A 23992-nucleotide genomic window follows, 5' to 3' on the forward strand; every position below is an offset into this window, starting at 1 on the left:
TCCCTGGGCAGCTCTTAGGGCAGCTGGTCTCTGGTCTTGGCCTGGAGAGGGGGGAGAGCCTCAGGTAAAGAGGAGGAGCAGAAGGTGTGGTTTGGAGGAAGGGATTGGTCAGAGGGAGGTGCCTCAGGGGAAGAAGAGGAGCAGGAGCAGGGTCAATGCAGTATGTGGCTCCTGCTTTTGCTTTTTGAAGAGGTGGTCACCCTGTACCGAATGGGCTGACCTGGGATAGGAACTCACTGTGCCTCGGTGGCGAAGTTGAGGATCGTTTCCACCCTGCAGCAGGGCAAAAGAAGGGGAAGAGTAGGAGGGAATTTGGTCCTGACTCTCTTGCCAGGACTCCTGTGTGTCAGACCCTCACTCATGTGCTCTGCCCTGCCTACATGAGTAGTGGGTTCAGCAGATGTGTTGTGTGCAGAGCCACCAACAGGGTTGGGTGGGGGGCTATGTGAATGGCTTCTCCTGGGGTGCTGGCGTTAGTCATGTCTCTGACATGACTCAGTCATTAGGACTTGGCTACGGGGGTAGGGGAAGGGTGGGTGTCCCTACCCCTTGAATAGCTCCTGGCCACAGCTGGTGCAGCACCCATGGATCACTCAGCACCCAGAACGCTCAGGAAGGGGCAGGACTGAAACTGAAAAAACAGCTCGGCACTTTTATTTTGTGGCCCCTGGATGTTTAACCAGAGACGGGCCAGTGATGGGCCAGTTAAAATGCAAAACAACATCCACATCCCGTCTCTTTATTGACTGTATTGAGAGGAATTCTGAGGTTGGAGCAGCTGCCAATACAGCTCTTTATGGGCCAACACTCCACCATTCCCCTGGCTCTCCAGGAACATAGTCCTTTTGTAATTGCTGCTGCCCGCCTTGGCCACCCTTCCCCAAGTGCACTAGCCTCCCTCACCAAGAAGCAGGAACAGCCCCTATTCCATTATTCCAGGCCTTAGATCCCATTTGAGCCTCTCTCTACAGAGTAGAGATCAATAGCTTATGTCATCTCGGATGTAAGCGTCCAGGATGGAATAGGTGGCCCCTGGTTTTCATCTCCCATGTAACCAATGATGGAACCAGGTGATGAACTGACCCATCACTTGACAAACACCTTGATTATCTGCTCGCGAAGGTGTTTGCTTTTCACACTATACACAATTGGATTCATCAAAGGTGGGACCAGCAGATAGACATAGCCCAGGAGAATCTGAAGTAATGGAGGAGAAGCCTTTCCAAATCTGTGTAACACAGATAAGCCGATCTCTGGTGTGTAAAAGAGCACAACAGCACAGAGGTGGGACACACAGGTGTTCAGGGCCCTGAGACACTCTGTGGGGGACGCAACTTTCAGCACTGTTTTGAGGATCATCACATAAGAGAGGAAGATGAGCAGTGAGTCCAACCCCACCATTAAGAGTGTAATAAATAAGCCATAGATGCTGTTGACTGTGATATCTGAACAAGCCAGATTCATGACCTCCTGGTGCAGGCAGTAGGAATGGGAGAGGATATTGGCTTGACAGTATTGGAACCGCTTCAAGAGAAAGGGGAGTGGGAATGTTAGGACAAACCCTCTTAACACAAACAACAGTCCCATCTTGGCTATTCTCGGAAGAGTTAAGACGGAAGCATATCTCAGTGGGTTAGAGATCGCAACAAAGCGGTCAAAGGCCATCAACAAGAGAATGGAGGATTCAATGAATGACAGAGAGTGGATGAAGAACAGCTGGGCAAAACAGGCATCAAGGCTGATCTCTCTAGAGTTAAACAAGTATATACCCAGTATCGTTGGTATGGTGGTTATCGATAAGCCAAGGTCTGTGACAGCCAACATGGAAAGGAAAATGTACATGGGCTCATGGAGGCTTGGATCTGTTTTTATAATGAACAGAATGACTGAATTTCCTACTATTGAAATAACATACACTAAGCAGAAGGGGATAGAGATCCAGAGATGTATGTCTTTCTGTCCAGGTAGTCCAGTCAGAAGGAACACTGCAGCATTCAATTTCGTGTCATTGACAGCTGACATAATGTACTATGCAGTTCCCAGGAGTTCTGAACTTTCCTTCCTAAAAGGAAAAAGAACAGCAGACTAATTGATATTTAATTACACATTTTTCTGTTCTGAGTGCAAGTCTAGAGACTCCCAGGAGTTCAAGGAAGATCAGCAAAAACATAGCCTTGGGTTTACACTACCAATAGGAAGACAGGCACTGCCAGACTGGATCAGACCTGTGGTCCATATAGCCCAGTGTAAAGGTTCCTTCCCCACTCTGAACTCTAGGGTATAGATGTGAGGACCTGCATGAAAGACCCCCTAAGCTTATTTTTACCAGCTTAGGTTAAAACTTCCCCAAGGTACAGTCTATTTTACCTTTTGCCCTTGGACTTTATTGCTGCCACCTCCAAGCATCTAACAAATATAACTGGGAAAGAGCCCACTTGGAAAAGTCTTTCACCCCAAAATCCTCCCAAGCCCTACACCCCCTTTCCTGTGGAAGGCTTGATATAAATCCTCACCAATTTGCATGGGTGAACACAGACCCAAACCCTTGGATCTTAAGAACACTGAAAAAGCAATCAGGTTCTTAAAGGAAGAATTTTAATTGAAGAAAAAGTAAAAGAATCACCTCTGTAAAATCAGGATGGTAAATACCTTACAGGGTAATCAGATTCAAAACATAGAGAATCCCTCTAGGCAAAACCTTAAGTTACAAAAATATACAAAAACAGGAAAATACATTCCATCCAGCACAGCTTATTTTATCAGCCATTTAAACAAAACAGAATCTAACGCATATCTAACTAGATTGCTTTTTAACCCGTTACAGGAGTTCTGACCTGCATTCCTGCTCTGGTCCCAGCAAAAGCAACAGACAGCGAGAGCCCTTTGCTTCCCCCCCACTCCAGCTTTGAAACTATCTTGTCTCCTCATTGTCCTTTTGGTCAGGTGCCAGCGAGGTTATTTTAGCTTCTTAACCCTTTACAGGTGAAAGGGTTTTTCCTCTGGCCAGGAGGAGTTTAAAGGTGGTTAGCCTTTCCTTTATATTTATGACACCCAGTATCCAGTGGCCAGTTACAGATGTTTCAGTGGAAGGTGAAAGAAGCCCGGCAATAGGCAGCTCTGAGATAACTTTCTCCAAAGGAAAATTTTCCTCTGACACCCACTAGTTAGACATATTTTGTGATATAAATCAGGAAGGTTTAGAGCCCTTACAAGACATTATTTTAAAAAGCCTTACTACTATAATTCGATTTTCTAGTTACCCATATAAACATCCCGTCACTCTTTGAATCCTCTAAGCTGTTGGCCTCTGTGATATCTTTTGACTGTGAGTTCCACAGCCTATCTGAGCACTGTGTGATTTTACAATTGTGACCCTCATACAGACACCCTTTCTGGCCCTCCACTTCTGAGTGTGGTCCTTTGTATCATGACATGTAGGTAAACGCATGGCAAGTGCATGGTGAAAACGGTATTTATGTGCGTTATATATATACATTTATATATAAAAAATGTTCTCCTCTCCTGAGAGTTTAAATTATGCCACTGCCCCTTTGCAGTTTTTTTGGGATAAATTCTTAGGGCCGGATGCTTAATTCAATAACAGTGACTTCAACAGCATCACTTCAGATTTACATTTGTAAATTCAATCAGAACCAGGCTCTATTAACTTTCCCTTATCAAATGCTCCCAGTGATACACTCTGACCCCCAAGAATCCCTTCAAGAGAAACTGAAGTGTTTTGCCTGCCCAGCGTAAACTGTATCCAGAGTTTTATAATCCAGAGGCTCCTTTTCATTCTCACAGGACCTAAATGCTCTCCCCATGCAATGGTCTGTAGATATCTGGAAAGTTACAAGCTAACATAGACAGTTACTTCAGCTAGGCAGGGGAGGGGTTGGTGTCACGAATGAGAGAATAGCGTAAACACTAGATTTGCACTAATATCTAACTGAATGTGCAAGTTACTTCAGCCATTCTTGTGTAAGAGGTGATGGGATTAAATTATATACAACCAATATTACTCTTTTCTGCTCCTCAGCTCTACTCTTTGCTGAAACACAGACTAGCTGTTCTGGTCTCTCAAGACTTTTTGGAATGTCTTGCGCAGGTATTACAGAGGGATTGTGTTCATGACCCTGAATGTAGAAACAGCTTCTGGGGATAGTATCATACAACCAGTGATGAACTGCCAAAATCTTTACAACTGGTTCCCTCCTCACCCCATGAGGGGGTCGTTGCCCACCCCCGCTCCCTGGAACTCCTGCCCCATCCAACCCCCTCCCCGTCCCCTGACTGCCCCCAGAACCGGGCAGGAGGGTTTCATGGGCCACCGTAGTTGGTGCCCACCCCATCCCTAAGAGCCAGAGGGACCTGCCGGGGGGCGAGGTGGGGAATCCCAGGGGTGCTTACCTGGGAAGCATCCGGCAGCTCCCTCTGGCTTCTAGGGGTGGGGGAGTGTAGCTAGGGGAGGAGCAGGGGGAGCGGCCGCTCCCCCCTACTGACCACATCAAAAGTGGCTCCTTAGGCGCCGACCCTGTGGGTGCTCCGGGGTTGGAGCACCCACAGGGAAAATTTGGTGGGTGCAGAGCACCCACTGGCAGCTCCCCGCCCTGCACCCGGCCCTAGCTCACCTCCGCTCCACCTCTGCCCCTGAATGTGATGCCCCGGTCTGCTTCTCCGCGCCCCCACCCTGGCTTCCCATGAATCAGTTGTTCAGCAGGAAGCCTGGGAGGGCTGAGAAGCAGGTGGCGGCTTCCCGCTCAGGCCGAGGGTGGTGGAGGTGAGCTGGGGTGGGGATCGGTTCCCCTGCACCTGTGCCGCCCCCCCCCCGGTTACCTGCCGCAGCATGGGCGGCCCTCCTCAGGCCCCCACCCCCACCCCAGCTCACCTCCGCCTCCCTGGGCCTGAGCGGGAAGCTGCCACCTGCTTCTCTGCCCTCCCCAGCTTCCCGTGCGAACAGCTGATTTGCGGGAAGCTTGGAGGGGGCGGAAAAGCGGAGCGGGGCAGCGTATTCAGGGGAGGAGGTGGAGGCAGAGCGGAGGTGAGCTGGGCTGGGGGTGGGGTGGGGAGCTGCCGGTGGGTGCTCTGCACCCACCAAATTTTCTCCTTCGGTGCTCCAGGGCTGGAGCACCCATAGAGTCGGCACCTAAGGTGCCACTTTGGGCCGGTTAAATTTAGAAGCCCTTTTAGAACCGGTTGTCCCTCACGGAACAACTGGTTCTAAAAGGGCTTCTAAATTTAACAACCGGTTCTAGCGAACCGGTGCAAACCGGCTCCAGCTCACCACTGCATCCAACTGTTCACTGAAGAAAGAGCTAATAGCACAAATGCATTGCAAACAGTTTGTGGAGTACTTCTGAAATACTTTCTAAAGCTTAAGTCATTAAGTGGTAAAGTGACCACTGCTCCTTCCTGTAGAGATTCCAACAACTCTGCTGCTGGCTCTCAATATACATACATCTCATGAAAGTTCGGTTTGTAATATTTGTATTACAATTAAAAGTTTCAATATAACAAATCTTCTTTCAGAGAAGATTTCTCAGGTCAAAGTGGGACTTAAAAAGTAGCATATGTAAACTGGGTCTGAATGAACTATCCCCTCACAGCTACCTGAAAGGGAGAGAGACTTGAGGAGCAAACTCTATTTGAACACATGAACACACCTACTGTCCCTAGATATCCAGCAGATAGAGAGATGTTACTCAAAGTGTTCAACTTTGGCTGATGCACAGATCCCTTAGTACTGAATGCAGGGGCAGTGAAATACTGTTATTAATGTTGTTGTCTGTATTGTATGAATAAAAGGGAGCAAAAGTATGCTTAACGAGTCCCAAAAAAGGTGGTCACCTTCAGCTGAATGTATCTCTTTAAGCCAGGGATTTGAATGCCAGAGCCCTGTAAAAGTAAGAGGGATGGGGGCAGGTATCCCAGGCAGAAGTTGTGGGCTCTCTTTAAGGTCCCTGGTATGGTTTAATCTGTTCCCTCCCACCGTTCAAAGATAGAGCTGAACAGACTCCATTAGGAGGCTTTTTTATTGTAAGTGCTTAAATGAGAGCTGAAATCACTGGCAGTGGAAAAGCATTTCTGCCCAGCCTTCTAAAGCTGACAGTCATGAAGAGCTGTCAATCACTAAGCGATAGACCTGCAGAGGTCACAGCAGAGTGGCAGGTGGCAGCAGAAGGTAACTGACAGTCAACCAGCCAGAGTAGAGCAAGTGGTTGGTGGGGCAGCCAGGAGAGAGGAGCCATGGCTGGCGGGGTGGGAGAAAGCAAGGTGCCTTCTTCCCCGGGTGGGAGGTGAAATCGCACAGCTGCACCTCTGAACCCTGGTTCTGAGGGATGTTTATGTTGTGGCTATTTGGTGTTAACTATCGGGATGTTTATGTTATGTCTATATTAGGTGAAACCAGTGTGGCTCTTCTTAGTTTAGCAGCAGGCTGCTGGAAAACAAGCAGGAAGGGAAGCAACAGCTCAAGAAAATCTGTCGCTCAGTGGCCACCACGGGGAGATTGAGAGACAACACTAGAGCTACAAGCTGGGAACGTGGGAAGAGCCTATTTCCAGGCTCCAGCCATATTACCCAGCTTGTTTTGACAGCACTGGGAGTCAGTACACAGGTGGAGCAGCTGTTGTGAGAAGCTCCTTAGACTGACAGGCACAAACACGGCTGGGGAAGTCTGAAGCCCCTCGGCCTGCCTGGGTTCCCATCAGAGCGGGAAGGCTTGGGGTCAGAGATGTGAACAGATTGTTGTTTGAAAACCCTCTGATTCTCCCATGTTACACTGCTGTTCAGATTAAACAGCATTTTGGTTCAAGAAGGCTGGCTGGTCACTCGTCTCACCACTAGTCACAGACTCCCAGAGGGAAGAACCACAGGTGCTGAACCCACTTGGACCAGCTTAGCAAGCACAAGTGACCTGCAGTGTGCTGTAGCCAGGGCCCAGTCTGAGGGTGGGAGGATCGCAGGATACCACCCCATGAGAGGGAAGGCTACAAGGCCTGACATCTGGCACTTGGACACCAGAGGGGGGTCAGAGATGCTGGTAGCCCTGTTATTCTGAGGGATCTCTTCAGGGCAGAAAGGCTGGAGCCCGCAGCCAGTCAGGAAATACAAATATGTTTCATCGGACCTGTTACCACTGAGCAACGCAACTCTGAATTCCTGAGCTCACAATTAAGCCAGAGAACAAGACCTTTGAAAATGCATTTGCTGATTAATTAAAGAACAAATAAACCTGAGGCGATTTGGAAACTAGTCACTGATATTCTGTGGGGTCACCTCTCACTCAGCCCCTGGCAGGATCAGGCCCAGAGCACACGGCTCCTCTAGAAATGGGAGCCCTTGAGAAATCCTGACTAGGGGCATCGGGGTTCTAACACTCCGAGTTCACTTTGAATGTCAGGTTTCTGTGTAGCTTAAATGATCCACCATGGAGCATGGGCAGGTGTAAGGGAGCTACCCTCCAGCCCCATCACTGCATTACCCCGACAGCCCAGTTGAGGCCTTTGCCTCTGCACAGAAACTCTGCAAAAGAAACAGCTTCCAGGCTTTCCCCTTCACTATGCATTTTATAGATAGTGAAACCTGCCAACGTACCCAATTCCTGCTAGAAGAGGAGCCGCTGACACCAGAGGTCTTCATCCTAAAGGACAAGGAGTCATCAGAGAGGTAGCATGGGCAGCAGGCAGTATCTGTTCAGAGAGGGAGGCAGCTGTCTTTATGAAGTGTGCTTGCATATTCCCTTGGGGGGTCGCTTGGCCATCAGGGAACCTCAGCTGCTTGGCTTACTGTGCACCAGCTTTAACTCCCGTCTCAGCCAATGGCAAACTGCAGGAGGCCAAATCACAGGGGACGCCTGCTTATGCCCGCCAACCTTACTGCAGTGCCAGTCCTGCTGCAGGCTCTATTCCCGGAATCCGGGCTTGTCATCACTATTCATATGATTCCGATTAGTCACATAGCTACCTTGGGTGGAGCAAAGTGGTAACAATCATGCTGTCACAGCTGTGATCTTGCTGAAATAAAATAATAATCATAATCATAATAATTAATAATAATATAGGACCAGATTTCTCCCCTGCAGCCCCTTTCCCTCTATTGTAAACCCAAGGTGCTAGCCAGGGAAGGCAGATTCCACAAGGTTCCCTACAGGGAAATTTGCCTTGGTTCTTTCCAGTAACAGAGGTTCCTTCCCTTCTCCCTGAGGAATGAAAAGGGGACCCAGGATCCAGGGATCCCCAAAGTTATGCACAGATCTCAGTGATCCACTGGTAGCTCAGCCCACCCACAATTTCTGTGACTGCACAACTGCTTTCGCTCCCTGCTAGCACAGGTTCATCAGAAATGTTCTACCTGGGCTTGTCACAGTAGACACTGCCCGCAGTATCTGCTGAAGGGGGCATTGCACAGGCTGGAGGAGACTGCATGGATATGGAAAGGCTGGTTAGAGTAGCCATAGACTGGTTGGGAGGTTTCGACCTTTCCATTCCCAAAGTGCAGCCATAGACGCAGTCACTGCAACCATTGTTTATGTTACGAGGGAGAGGCAGATGAAAAGCCTCCAATTTCTTTTGGGGATCCAAAATGTTAGCTCTGTAAACAAAGGTTGTTGCATATCTATCCCACTTCAAGAGGAAAGTGACCTATATTAACGAGTTTGCATTATACAGATCCCTGTGTAGTGCAAGATGGTATAATTCTGGATGTATGCTCCTGCAAGAGTGCAAGCCTGGGTAGCTGGGGAATTGGTTGTTGGACTAGATGACCTCCTGAGGTCCCTTCCAACCCTGATATTCTATGATTCTATGATTCCTGTTTGTCCTTGAGTGGCTTAGGTAAAGCACTCAGGTACCTTAGTCATGTGTGTGGCACCACCTGCTGTTGTGTTGGGTGACAACAGGGCCTGGAGAGGCTGGTTGTGTCAGCAGCAGATCAATGTGAGAGAGGCCAGCCCAACTGAATGATTAGGGGTCTCTGCAGGTCCACGGGATCCCAGCCTGCACTCCAGGGGTGACAACCCGTCAAAGAAGTTTTCGAACCAACTGATAATTTAAAAAAGAAAAATCACCAGGACCAGATAATATTCACCCAAGAGTTCTGAAGGAACTCAAGTATCAAATTGCAGAACTACTAAATGTAACCTATCACTTGAATCAGACTCTGTACTGGATGATTCGCAAATAGCTAATGTGATGCTGATTTTTTAAAAAGTCTCCAGACGTGATCCCAGAAATTATAGGCCAGTAATCCAAACTTCAGTACGAGGTAAATTGGTTGAAATTATAATAAAGAACAGAATTTTCAGACAAATACATGAACATGATTTGTTGGAGAAGAGTCAACACTGCTTTTGCAAAGGGAAATCATCCCTCACCAATATATAAGAATTCTTTGAGTTGGTCAGCAAAAATGTGAGCAAGGGTGATCCAGAGGATATAGTATACTTCAACTTTCAGAAAGCCTTTGACAAGGTCCCTCACCAAAGGCTCTTAAGAAAATTAAGCAGTCATGGGATAAGAAGGATGGTTCTCTCATGGATCAGTAACTAGTTAAAACACTGGTGTGGAAACAAGGGTTAAAGGATTTGACTATAGGCTCCTCAGTTATGTCAAGACAGAGCACAGTCAAGCTAATTCTGAAGTCTCATAATGCAAGACTTGGGAAAGCAGACTCTGTGTCTGAAGCGGGCGGGAAACAACGCAGATTCAGTGTGACCTAATCTTGAAGATAATGATGTTGTGAGAACAGAAGTGAGACAGAAGTGAGAAAATAATGGAATGGACAGGCCATAACATAAATAAATTGCAGATGTTTTTAATTAATGCATTCCATAAAAGCGTATAAATGTTGGTGGCTTATTGTTTGTACTTTGGAGAAACTGAGGCAGAGATGCTCTCTGTCAGCTGTATTTCTTCCCTGGCAATTGCCTGAAATAAAGCTGTCTCTGATTTTGTTGCATTCCAACCTGACAGTGAGGATTTATTTTCTTCCACATTGGAAACAAAGGGTAGGCATAAATGGTCAGTTTTCAAAATGGAGAGAGGTAACTCGTGGTGCCCCACAGGGTTCTATACTGGGACCAGTGCTGTTCCACATATTAATAAATGATCTGGAAAAGTGGTATGGAGTGAGATGACAACATTTGCAGACAAGACAAAATTATTCAATATACTTAAGTCCAAAGGAGACTGCAAAGAGTTACAAAGGGATCTCACAAAATTTGATGGTTGGGCAACAAAATGGCAGATGAAATTCAGTGTAGATAAAGGCAAAGTAATGCACATTAGAAAACATACTTCCAACTATACCTACAAAATGATGGTTCCAAATTGGCCATTCCACTCCAGAAAGAGATCTTGGAGTCATGTATCATTCCCTGAAAACATCTGACTAATGTGCAGAGGCAGTCAAAAAAGCTAACAGAATGCTGGGAAAAATAGATGGTGGATATAATAGGCCAGTACAGGATAAACCTCCCCTGTCACAGCTGTGGCCGCTGACCACCAGTTGCAGGGTTTATTGAGGGAAGTTTTTGCTTATTATTATGCACCATGCAGGTTCCAGTGTGGCTGGGGAGGCAGTATGTGTTACTCGGCTTCCTGGGTTCATCAGTGATCTCCCTGGACTCCATAGAGATTACTGATGAACCCAGGAAGCTGAGTAGCATATACCACTGTGAGAGATTGTCACCCCTGGGGTGCAGTCTGGGAGCTGTTGGAACCCTTTTAATCACTTAAAATCCATCTTTCTGTAGTTAATAAATTTGTTTTATGCTTTATATTTACCAGCATGTCTTGAGTAACATGTCTGGTGAAAATTCAGCTCTATCTACAAATGCTGTTACATATCTTTCCCACATCAAGGGAAAGTAACCTATATTAATGACCTAGATTAATAATGATGCTGTACAGATACCTGTGCAGTGAAAGATGGTATAATTCTAGGTTTATACTCTAGGAAACATGCCGTGGGGAGCTGGGAAATTGGCTGTTGTCTCCTGCCTGTCTTTGAGTGGCTTAGGTAAAGCACTCAGGCAGCACAGTTGGGTTTGTGGCGCCATCATCTGATGTCATACTCGGTGATAACAGGGCTTGAAGAGGCTGGCTGTGTTCACCAACAAAGCCGTGTAAAATTGGCCAGCCCAGCTGGGGGGTTAAGGGGCACAGAGGTTCCAACAGCTCCCAGACTGCACCCCAGGGGTGACAATCTCTCACAGTGGTATATGTTACTCAGCTTCCTGGGTTCATCAGTAATCTCTATGGAGTCCAGGGAGATCACTGATGAACCCAGGAAGCTGAGTAACACATACTGCCTCCCCAGATCAAAGCCGATTACCTATCAAATAAACAAAAATGCAAACTAAACCTAACATACTAGATAGATTAAATATGAATTAGCAATTTCTCATCCTGACTGTTGATACAAGCCGTCCACCAAGTTTTCATATGCAGGCTAGAAATCCTTTTAGCCTGGGTCCAGTACTTCCCCCATTTCAGTCTTTGTTCCTCTGGTGTTTCCAGGAATTGTCACCTAAAAAAAATAGTTCAGGTATGGGAATTTCCCTCACGTCCTCTGCCGGGAAGACTGATGCAAAGAATTTATTTAGCTTCTCCGCAATGGCCTCATCTTCCTTGAGTGCTCCTTTACCACCTCAATCGTCCAGTGGCCCCACTCATTATTTGACAGTCTTCCTGCTTCTGATGTACTTTAAAAAAAATGATGTTATTTTTCATTTCATTTGCTAGCTGCTTTTCAGATCTTTTGAACTAGGTACGCCAAGATATCACCAAGCCTCATTCAAGAATTATAAGTCACTCCCCCCAAACCCTTGAGGTTGGTAACAAATAAGTAGATTTAAAAATACATGAATGTGGGGTTTGTTTTCATTTGCCTTTTGTGTCCAAGTCGTAGGGGTAAGCCACTTCGGATGTTCTAGCTTTTCTGCAACTTTCTTTAAACCATTTCTTTTTTTTTTTTTTTTGAGAAAACAGAAAGCTGAGATTCTGTGCAGTGTCTTGATTCCAGAAGTTGGGGCTTTAAGAAAAAAACAGGAAATCGTGCGAGTCTCCCAGTAAAGTCCCAGCAGTTGGCGCTGCTGGCTGTATCTCAAGTGGAGCACCCACAAATGAAGGAACTGAGGGTTGGTTAGTGGACATTTCTGGTCACACAGACCAGTGGCAGAGATGCTCTTTCCCTCTGCACTGGGATACAGAGCATCCTGTTGTAAGGAACAGGGTTACACCACAGCCAGCCAGACATATCAGTGACTGTCTTGCAGATTCACAGGTTCCTCAGGCACAGCTCAGAGAGTCTCCTCCTCTTGTTCAGGCATGAGACATGCACAAGCTGGGTAAGCAAGGCCATGCACATTCTTAATAGAAAGGGGCATGACTCAAGCCCGGCTCCAAATGCCTCTGTTGGACCGAAACAGCCCACCCCCATCCAGCAGCCCCCAAAATTGGTGATGATGGCAATTTGGATGCAGGGTGTGAGGTCTATCTCCAGCACTAGATTTACTATCAGTGCTCATGGAATGGGTGGGGGTCAGGCTCAGACTGAGGGGCAGGGCTCTGTTCAGCCAGGAAACACCCTCCAGATCCTTTGCTTTCTTAAAGCATGTCCTGATTCCCCCTCTTACTGCCGAGCTGCAGGAGGGGCTCAGAATTCCCTTGTCAAAGGGGGCTGTGCTAATGACAGGCCTCATTACCAAGGGGTGTTGGGACATGTTCAGGTTCTCCACACAGTGCCCCAAATCTGAGAGCTGAAATCTCTCTAAGGCACTTAGCTATGACCTCAACTATTGTAGTGTCCAAGTGCCTCTCAATCTCTGACATATTTATCAGAACAACACCCCATGCAGTATGGCAGTGTTATTAACAGCACTGGGCTGTGTATCCCTATCTATAGATGATGAATCAAAAATCCTAGTTATTACTTTGAGGGTTGACAGGTTCTTGACCCAAGATCAGGCCCAATATTATTAAAATTATTAAATAGCTGGGGACTGTGACATGCACAGGTGCGACACTCGCATGACAGGAACTCTTTTATATTTACAAATAAATATTTATTAATACATTTGGCAAAGTCACACACACTGTAACTCAGTAAGTTGGACAGAGAAAATACAGAAAGTACATCTGAACATCCATACTCACACCATCCCTTGCAGAACAACCTGAAATGTTAGCCATCAACTTCTGTTCCCTCCCAAGGGCTACATCACTCTCTCCTACTGCCCTGGTATGCCACTTTTCTAATATGTTATTCTGACATTACCATGTCTAATACGTATTCAATAGGGGTTTCTCCCCTCTTCCTTATTTGTATTTCCTCCCTTTACCAATGTTAAGGGGTCCTTCTTTTAAAGGTTAGTGTATTTATAATTTCACCCCATTATCATACATTTCATTTTGATGCCATGACACTCGTCCAATTGGATGTTCCATCCCAAAACCTTGCAGAAGCTGGTGTTGGTTCATGTACTGATGTCGTCATGGACAAAATTCCCCCCTACACTCCACTTCCAGTTCCCCACAATTTATGAGTTACTGAGATTTATATATGCCAAAGTTCGTAGGTCTCAAGCCTCATGCTAACTGCTGAAGGCAATATCTCACATGCTACAAACCTGTAAATTCCTTGCATTACTGCTGATTATAATGAAGCAGAATATAATGCAAAGCAGTGAATATAATAGTGGTAAGCTGTCCCCCTGGGCTACAGCAAATCCCCAAACCAGAAGGCACGTATTATGATCACCTGGTCTGACCAATTCTAGAGCACAAGCCAGAGACCTGCCCCACAACAGTCCTAAAGCAGAGCTGTGATTTAACAATTGTCAGTGCTGGAGAATCTACCACGGCCCTTGGTAAATTGTTGCAATTACACTCACTGTTAAAAAATTACACCTTAGTTCCAGTCTGAATGTGTCTAGCTTCAGCTTCCAGCCATTGGATCCTGTTATAACTTTTGCTGCTAGATTGAAGGCCCGTTGTTAAACATGTGTTCCTCATGCAGGTACTTACAGACTGTGACCAAATCACCCCTTCACCTTCTCTTCATTAAGGTTCTTGAGTGAGCTGTAGCTCACAAAAGCTTATGCTCAAATAAATTTGCTAGTCTCTAAGGTGCCACAAGTCCTCCTTTTCTTTTTCTCTTTAAGGCAGCTTTTCTAATCCTTTAATCATTCTTGTGGTTCACTCCAATTTATCAACATACTTCTTCAACTGTAGACAGCAGAAGTAGATGAGGGGGAGGGATAGCTCAGTGGTTTGAGCATTGGCTGCTAAACCCAGGGTTGTGAGTTCAATCCTTGAGGGGGCCATTTTGGGATCTGGGGCAAAAATTGAGGATTGGTCCTGCTTTGAGCAGGGGGTTGGACTAGATGACCTCCTGAGTTCCCTTCCAACCCTGATATTCTATGATTCTATGACATAGGATCCCAGCAGTGCAAAATACAGAATAACCTCTCTACTCCTACTCAAGATTCCCCTGGTTGTACATCCTGGATTGCACTAGTTTTTTTTAGATGAAACATCGCACTGGGAGCTCATATTCAACTGATTATGACCCCCAAATCTTTTTCAGAGTCACTGCTTTCCAGGATTGGGTCCCCCATCCAGTAAGGATGGCCTGCATCCCTTGTTCCTAGATGTAAACATTTACAATGAGCCATATTAAAACACATGTTGCTGTGACACATAGGGACAAAGTGAGTTGCCCAAGGTCACAGAAGAATTCCTTGAGTGAGCTTGGATTGAAGACAGTTCTTCTGAATCCCAGGCTAGGCTTTTAACCACTGAACCATCCTTCCTCTTTGGGATTGGTGGCTGGGGAGAGAGCAGCTGGCAGCTCAACATGCTGAGATTACCATAAACTCAGAGAATTAAACTTCTGTGACATCACCAAACAGGAACCCCAAAACAATTCCTTTTCCAGACAATAACACTGAGTCATGCTTTTCTGCTGACTCTATCGAGGGACAAATCCATCAGCCGGGGCACAGAGTGGGGTTACAGTGGACAAGCAACTCCACATGAGCTCCCAGTGTGATGCAAAATGAGCTATTTTGACCCTTAGGGATATAGGCCTGGAAGGGACCTCCTGGCATTTGGTCCAGTGCATAAACCTGTCAAACTCCTTTTCAAACCAGCTAGATTGTTTGCCCCCCACTGTTCCTCTTGGGCAGCTGTTCCAGAGCCTCCCTCCTCTGATGGTCAGAAACCTCCTTCTCCTTCCAAGCCTCCATTTGCTCCTGGTCAGTTTGTCCCCATTTGTTCTTGTGCAAGTTCTATCCTCTAGCTTCAGGAGCTCATCTCCCTCCCTGGTGTTTACCACCACTCTGATCCCCACTCAGCCTGCATTGTGGTAGGCTAAACCAGCCAAGTTGTTCAAGTCTTCTTGTAAGACAGGATCTCCACTGTGCTGACCATCCTAGGAGCCCTTCTCTGAACTTCTGAATTCTTCTTTCTGGAATATGACTGACCAGAATTTTACACAGTGTGCCAGAGGAGGTGTGACGTTATTGACACAAACTTTTGACTGTATAGATCATTGTTGCAACCAAGGTCCTATAGTGGCACCAAAACTTGGACAAAGGAGGTCAAATAAGGTGTATATAAAAAGGTTGTAATTTGCTGGTTATGATTATGCTGTCTGTATGTGTGTATCATTTTGTATTTGAAGTTATGAATATTAGCTAGGTACTTGTATCTCAATATGTTTGATTCTAAAAAGCATCAGTGAAGCATTTGGTTAGCTTCTTGATTTTGTCTCTCTTTACCAGTGCTGGAGCTGGGTGATGAAGTGACCCTTCACTTGATGAACACCCTGATTATCTTTGCACAAAGGTGTTTGCTTTTCAAGCTGTACACAATTGGATTAATCAGGGGTGGGGCTAGCAAGGAAAAGTATCCCAGGAAAACCTGAAGTAAGGGAGAAGAGCCCTTCCCGAATCTGTGTATCACAGACAGGCCAATCTCTGGTATGTAGAAGAGCAGGACGGCGCAGAGGTGGGAGATACAGGTGTTCAAGGCCCTGAGGCACTCTTTGGAGGATGCGACACTCAGCACTGTTTTGAGGATCATTATGTAAGAGAGCAAGATGAGCAGCGAGTCCAACCCCATTATTAGGAGTTTAGCTAACAAGCCATAGATGCTGTTGACACTGATATCCGAACAAGCCATCTTCATGACGTCCTGGAACAGGCAGTAGGAATGGGAGAGGACATTGGTGCGACAGTATTGGAATCGTTTCAGGAACAAGGGGAGTGGGAATACTATGACCATCCCTCTTAGCACAAACACCAGTCCCATCTTGGGTATTCTTGGCAGGGTTATGATGGAAGCATATCTCAGTGGATTACAAATCGCAATGAAGCGGTCAAAGGCCATCAACAAGAGCACGGCGGACTCAAAGCATTGAAGCGAGTGGATGAAGAACAGCTGGGCAAAACAGGCATTGAGGCTGATCTCCCTAGAGTTAAACAGGTATATGCCCAGTATCGTTGGAATGGTGGCTATGGATATGCCAAGCTCTGTGACGGCCAACATGGAAAGGAAAATGTACATGGGCTCATGGAGGCTTGGTTCAGTTTTTATAGTGAACAGAATTACTAAATTTCCTACTATTGAAATAACATACATGAAGCAGAAGGGGATAGAGATCCAGAGATGCATGTCTTCCTGCTCAGGTAGCCCAGTCAGAAGGAACACTGCAAATTGAAATTTGGTGTCATTGACAGCTGACATAATGTACTGTGAAGGTCCGGAGAATTTTCAGCTTTCCTTCCTAAAAGAAAAAAGAACAGGAGACTAGATGATATTTAATGATAAATCTTTCTGGTCTCAATGCAAGGCTATAGGTGCCCAGTAGCTCAAGGTAGATCAGCAAAAATATACTCTTGGATTTACACCAATGATAGGAAGATAGATATTGCCAGATTGGATCAGATCAAGCCCTGCAATGGGCAGCTATGAGATAACCTACTTCAAGGGAAAGTTTCCTGGAGACACAGAGTAGTTAGACATATTCTGTGGTGTAAATCAGGAAGGTGTATAGCCCTACTAAGACTTCTTTTAAAAAATCCTTCCTATTGTAATTGAATTTTTTGTTTACCCATAGAAACATTCAATCCCTCTTTGAATCAGGCTAAGATCTTGGCCCCATCAATATCTTGTAGCTGTTAAGTTCCACAGCCTTTTTGAAAACTGTGTAATCTTAAAATGATGACCTTCACAGACACACCCTGTCTGGCCCTCCACTTCTGAGTGTGGCCCATTGTAGCTTGACATGTGGTAAACACACGGCAAACGCATGCTGAAAGTGATCAGACCCTGCACTGAAGCTGTTTCATTGCACCAGTAATAATAGTATTTATTTTCCCCACTCCTGAGAGTCCAAATTATACCACTGCCTCTTTCCAGAACATGGCATTAATATTTAGGGCCAGAATCTTAATTCAGTAATATTGACTCCAGATTCAAGTGTGTCTCTCCAGATTTACATATGTGAATTCAATCCAAACCAGGCTGTGTTAACTTTCCCTTACCAAATCTTCCCGGAGATACACTCTGACCCCCAAGAATCCCTCCAAGAGAAGCTGAAGTTCTTTGCCTCTCCGTTCTTGACTCAATCCAGAGAGGTCAATCATCCTACGGACTTCTCTTCATCCTCACATGAACCTCATCCTCTCCCCATGCAACAGTCTGTAGATATTTGGTAAGTTACAAGCCAACACAGACAGTTACTTCAGCCGGGTGAGAGTGGGGTTAGTGTCACAAATGGGTGAAGAGTACAAACACTGGTGTTGCACTAATGTGCCGTTGAGTGTACAGATTCCTTCAGCAGTGCTCCTGTAACAGGTGATTAGTGTGAATTACTTATGACCACTATTACACTCCCCTTTCCCGCACCTCAATTCTACTCTTTTCTGAATCACTGACCGGTGGTTCTTTTCTCTAGTAACTTTTAGGAAAGACTTGTACAGGTATTGCAGAGGGATTGTGTTCATGACCCTGAATGTAAGAGTTAGAAACAACTTCTGGTCAGTTACCAGGAGACAGTATCATACAACTGTTCACTGAACAAAGAGTTAACAGCACAAACCCATTGCACACAGTATGTGGAGTACTTTTGACATACTTTCTAAAGCCCAAACTGTTAAGCAGTAAAGTTACCTCTGCTCCCTCCTGCAAAGATTCCAGTGACGCTGCTGCTGGCTTTCGACATACATTCATGTCATGAAAGTTTTCTTTGTAATAATGTATTACAATGAAAAGTTTTGGCATAATATTCATACATCTGTACTTTAGTACGCACATGTGAACCACAGGCGCCGAACCCACCAGGACCTGCTTAGCAAGCACAGTCAACCCGCAGTGTGTTGTAGCCCAGGACCCAGTCTGAGGGTGGGAGAATCATGGGATTCCACCCTATGGGAGGGAAGACTATGAGGCCTGACATCTGGCAGAGATGCAGGTAGCCCTGTAATCCTGAGCAGTGTCTACAGGGCAGAAGTGCTGGAGACCTCAGCCAGTCAGGAAATACAAATATTCCCTACCGGACTACTTACCACAAAGCAACGCAGCTCGGAATTCCTACGTTTCCAATCAAGCGAGAGAATAAACCCTTTGAAAATGCATTTGCTGATTAAATTTCCAGGAGAAAATAAACTGGAGACAATTTGGGAACTAGTCACTGATATTATGTGGGGTTTCTTCTTGCTCAGCCCATGGCAATGTCAGGTCCAGAGCGCATAGCACCTCTAGAAATGAATCACCCCAGCAGCTCAGCTGAGTCCTCTGCCACAGCACAGAACATCTGCAAATGGAAACAGCTTCCAGCTTTTTTCCCTTCATATCACATTTTAAAGATAGTGAAACCTGCCAACGTACCCAATTCCTGCTCAACATGGAGTGGCTGACATCAGAAGTCTTCACCCTTAAGGACAAGGAGTCATTGCATAGGTTACACAGGCAGCAGCTAGTAACTGTTCAGATAGGGAGGCAAGTGTCTTTATGAAGCGTGCTGGCACATTTCCTTGGGGGCCACTTGGCCAGCAGGGAACTTCAGCTGCTTGGCTTCGTGTGCACCAGGTTTAGCCCCGTCACAGCCAATGGCAAACTGCTGGAGGCCAAATCACAGGGGATGCGTAATCATGCTACCGAAGAGGACTTGGCTTGTCATCACTCTTTGTATAATTCCAGTTAGTCACAGGGCTACTTCGAAGGCGTTCAAGTGGTAACGATGACGCTATCACAGCTGTGATTTTGCTGAAATAAAATAAAATATAAAAATAATAATAATTAATAATATAGGACCATATTTCTCCTTGGCAGCCCCCTGTCTTGCATTACAAACCCAGGGTGCAGGCCAGGGAAGGGAAATTCCACAAGTCTCTGTAATGATGCTCCCTTTGGTGGGACACTACTGGGAGTATCAATTCAGGATAAATTGCTTAGAGCAGGGCAGTTACAGCCCAATACTGGAGTCCCTTTCCTAAATAAGGCACACCAAACCAGCCAAAGAGAGAGGACTTTAGTTTTACCCCACTGGGTAACAAGAAGTTATACAAGCAATTCCCTTAGACACTCCTGTTCCCTTGTATCACCACCAGCACCACTCCTTTTGGGGATGAATGGTTATGAAAACCAATACCCCAGTAAAAGAAAAAAGGTTCCCCCGATCCCAAAGAACCAAGCCCCAGACGCAGGTCAATATACAAGTCAGATCTTACCCACAAATCACACGGTTGCCAATTCTTTAGAATCTAAAAATCTAAAGGTTTATGCATAAAAAGAAAGGAATATAGATTAGAGCAAAAACTGGTGAAAGGAATCAACGACATACAGTAATGGCAAAGTTCTTGGTTCAGGCTTGTAGCAGTGGTGGAATAAACTGCAGGTTCAAATCAAGTCTCTGGAGTACATCCACAGCTGGGATGGGTCATTCAGTGCTTTGTTCAGAGCTTCAGTTTGTAGCAAAGTTCCTCCAGAGGTAAGAAGCAGGACTGAAGTCAAAATGGAGATGATTCAGCTGCCTTTTATAGTCCTTTGACATGTGGCCTGTGCTTCCTTTGTTTCAAACACAAGCTACCCATCACATGGCACGGAAAAATCTTAAGAGTTCTGTCAATAGGCATGTCCCTGCATGTCTTACTGAGTTACAAGGTGTATCTGCCTTCTCTCAATGGGTCAATTGTACAGCCGATGGTCCTTAATGGGCCATCAAGCAGGCTAGGCAGAGCTGACACCAACTTCTCTGGGGTGTCACACAGAAGCATTTTCATTTGAGTCAAACATTTTCGGTAGGTGTAAAAATCTCTCTGTTTTCCAGCCCAGCTGTATCTCAAATTATGAGCCTCTGTCACTCATGCTACACGTCCACATCCCTAGGTGGAAGCACTAACCCCAATCTGCCTCCCACACAGAGCAGCCCCTGGATGTCTGCTATGGTATCTATGCTAGCTCTGTAACAGAGGGATCCCCTGGAAAAGGCTTGTCTGCAGCACCCCACCCATCAGTGGAAAAATGTAAGAACATAAGTCCATATTGGGTCTCAACAATGCTCCATCTAGCCCAGTGTCCTGTCTTCAAACAGGGGACAGTGCAGATGCTTCAGAAGGAAAAAACAAAATGGGGCAATTATTGAGTCATTCATCACCTTTCCTCTGCTCCCACCTTCTGGCAGTCAGAGGTTTAGAGTCACCCAAAGCATGGGGTGTGTCCCTGAGCATCTTGTCTAATAGATATTGATGGTCCTATCCTCCATGAACTTATCTACTTCTTTTTTTTTTTGGATAGTTATACTTTTGGCCTTCACAACATCTTCTGGCAAACAGTTCCAAAGGGTGACTGTGCATTCTGAGAAAAAGTACTTTCTTTTGTTTGTTTTAAACCTGCTGCCTAGTAACATCATTGGTTGACACTTAGTTCGTGTGAAGGGGTAAACAACACTCCCTTATTCACTATCTCCACACCACTCATGCTTCTATGGACTTCTGCCATACCCCCCTGTAGCCATTTCTTTTCCAAGATGAACAGCCCCAGTCTTTTTAATCTCTCTTCATATGAAAGCTCTTCCATACCCCTAAACATTTTTGTTGCCATTCTCTGTACTTTTTCCAATTCATAGAATCATAGAAGATTAGGGTTAGAAGAGACCTCAGGAGGTCATCTAGACCAACCTCATGCTCAAAGCAGGACAAACACCAATTAAATCATCCCAGCCAAGGCTTTGTCAAGCTGAGTCTTAAAAACCTCTAGGATGGAGATTCCACCACCTCCCAAGGTAACCCATTCCAGTGCTTCACCATAGTCCTCATGAAATAGTGTTTCCTAATATCCAACCTAGACCTCCCGCACTGTAACTTGAGACCATTGCTCCTTGTTCTGTCATCTGCCACCACTGAGAACAGCCGAGCTCCTTCCTCTTTGGAACCCCCCCTTCAGGTAGTTGAAGGCTGCTATCAAATCCCCCCTCACTCTTCTCTTCTGCAGACTAAATGAGCACATTTCCCTCAGCCTCTCCTCGTAAGTCATATGCCCCAGCCCACCTAACAAATTTTGTTGCCCTCCGTTGGACTTTCTACAATATATATTTTTGAGATGGTGCAACCGGAACTGCATACAGTATTCCAGATTTGGGCATACTATGGATTGATATAGTGGCATTGTGATCTTTTCTATTTTATTATCAACTGCTTTCCTAACGATTTCCAACATTATGTCTGCATTTTTGAATGCACTTGCACATTAAGTGGATGTTTTCAGAGAACTATGCACAATGACTCCAAGATCTCTTTCTTGAGTGGTAACAGCTAATTTAGACCCCATCATTTTATATGTATAGTTGGGATTATGTTTGCCAATATGCATTACTTTGCACCTATCAACACTGAAGTCCATCTGCCATTTTGTTGCCCAGTCACCCAGTTTGGAGAGCTCCTTTTGTAGCGCTTCGTACTCTGCCTGGGACTTAAATACCATGAGTAGTTTTGTATCGTCTGCAAATTTTGCCACCTCACTGTTTACCCCTATTTCCAGATCATTTATCAATATGTTGAACATCACAGGTCCCAGTACAGACCCCTGCAGACACCACAATATACCTCTCTCCCTTCTGAAAACTGACCATTTATTCCTAACCCTTGTTTCACATTTTTAACCAGTTACTGATCCAGAAGAGGACCTTCCTTCTTGTCCCATGACAGGTTACTTTCCCTAAGAGCCTTTGGTGAGGGACCTTGTCAAAGACTTGCTGAAAGTCCAAGTACACTATGTTGGGATGGTGCCAAATTGGTGTGATTTACTGAATGAATGATGTGAGCATAACGTGATATGGCTTAAACATGTCTGGGAGGCTGCAGAGGATCTTGGGAGCAAGGTCACTTTAAGCAGAAGCAAGTGTGATAAAGGACCGTCACAGTCTGTGTGTATGATCGAGATTGAACCTATTGGTCGGTAAATATGGGCCCATGGAAAAGTAAATATCACATGTATAAAGTTCCAGCATGGAGCACAAACTGACCTGGTCATAATCACACAGAAACATCACACAGAGAGCCAGAGTGAATGACTGATGAGTGAGTAAACTTGGTATGATCTTTGGTTGGTACCCCCCCATTCCCTTCTAAAATGCTAATTAGGTAAAAATTAGTAACCACATGCCCACTGGACATGCCTGCACCCCCAGCATGCTTGGCCCCTGTCCCCAGCAGCCAAGCCCAGACAGGGAGTGAGCCCTGCCCAACTGCCAGGGAGAGCAGCCAAACCAGCAGGGGAAATGCACAGGGAAAGGACTGAGCCCCCCTTTCCCCCATCCCATAGGTAACATGAGGTGGGGAGAGTAGGGATGGTTGGATAGGTGGCAAGGGGACCCCAAAAGGGTGGTCAGGGGGTGGGGAGCAGGGGTGTTTGAATAGGATGCAGGTGTCCCTGGGGCAATCAGGGGTGGGGAGCAGGGGGGGGGTTGGATAGGGGTAGAGGTTCTGGGGGGCTGGATATGGGGCAGGGGCCAGGCCACGCCTCACTGTTTGAGGAGGCAAAGCCTACCCCATCCTTCCCTACCTGGCCCTCCATACAATTTCTGTACCCGATGTGGCCGTAGGGCCAAAAAGTTTGATCACCCCTGGTTTAGAAGAACAGACAAGGAGAAGAGAAGCCTTCTGTAAATTGGTAACCACCTTCTCTGTTTGCAAGGCAGGGACTGTGTGTGGCCAGCACAGTAACTGCTTACATATGTTTGTGAAAAAGAGGTCCACTTAGGAGAATGTATAGCTCTTAATGTATAGCTTTGTCTAACATAGGAGCATTGTGCTTGATATAACTCTTTACTACTTATTTAATTCCTTCTTGATGTTACCAAGCCCTATTCAACAAGTATGAGTCACACACACACACCCCAAAAAATATGAGATTGGTTTAAAGATAATGACTTCTAGATATATACATATATGAGTTTCTTTTTCATTTGACTTTAGTTTTTGAGCCCTTGGGGGGCACCTAATTCAGGTTTTCTAGCTTTTCTGCAACACATTTTTAAAAGAAACTTTGTAAAGAAAACTGAGTGCTGAGATTCCCATGCAGTCCCTTAATTCCAGAAATTGGGGCTTTAGGAAAAAAACAGGAACTAGTACAAGACTCCCAATAAAATCCCAAGGGGGATTCTGTTGGCCGCATCTCAAGTGATGCAGCCACAAATTAAGGCACTGAGGGTTAGTTAGTGAACATTTCATTCATCAGTGAGAGAGACACTTTCCCCTCTGCACTGGGGTACAGAGCCCCCAGGCATCAGACATGAACATGCCAGGTAAGCAAGGCCATGCACATTCTTATTAAAAATGAGTGTAACCCATGCCCAGTTCCAAATATCTGCTGCTTGCTCTCTGTTGGACATTAACAACCCCCCACCCAGATCTAGCTACCCCCAAACTTGGTGATGTTGGAAATTTGGATGCAGGTATGAGGTATCCCCAATGCTGGAGCAGCTA

The 23992-nt window shown here is 45.8% G+C and overlaps 2 protein-coding genes across 2 annotated transcripts; both read right to left on the reverse strand.

Annotated features, from left to right (window-relative positions):
• Positions 1-1086: 1086 nt before the first annotated feature.
• LOC140895438 (olfactory receptor 51G2) lies at positions 1087-2022 on the reverse strand. The gene has a single exon (XM_073305124.1). The coding sequence runs from the start codon at positions 2020-2022 to the stop codon at positions 1087-1089; it is 936 nt and encodes a 311-aa protein (XP_073161225.1).
• A 13793-nt stretch (positions 2023-15815) lies between these two features.
• LOC140895475 (olfactory receptor 51G2) lies at positions 15816-16751 on the reverse strand. The gene has a single exon (XM_073305259.2). It carries the CDS (start codon positions 16749-16751, stop codon positions 15816-15818), a length of 936 nt encoding a protein of 311 aa, XP_073161360.2.
• Between the last annotated feature and the right edge of the window lie 7241 nt (positions 16752-23992).

Source organism: Lepidochelys kempii, chromosome 1 (genome assembly GCF_965140285.1).
Source record: "Lepidochelys kempii isolate rLepKem1 chromosome 1, rLepKem1.hap1, whole genome shotgun sequence".
Taxonomy (NCBI): domain Eukaryota; kingdom Metazoa; phylum Chordata; order Testudines; family Cheloniidae; genus Lepidochelys; species Lepidochelys kempii.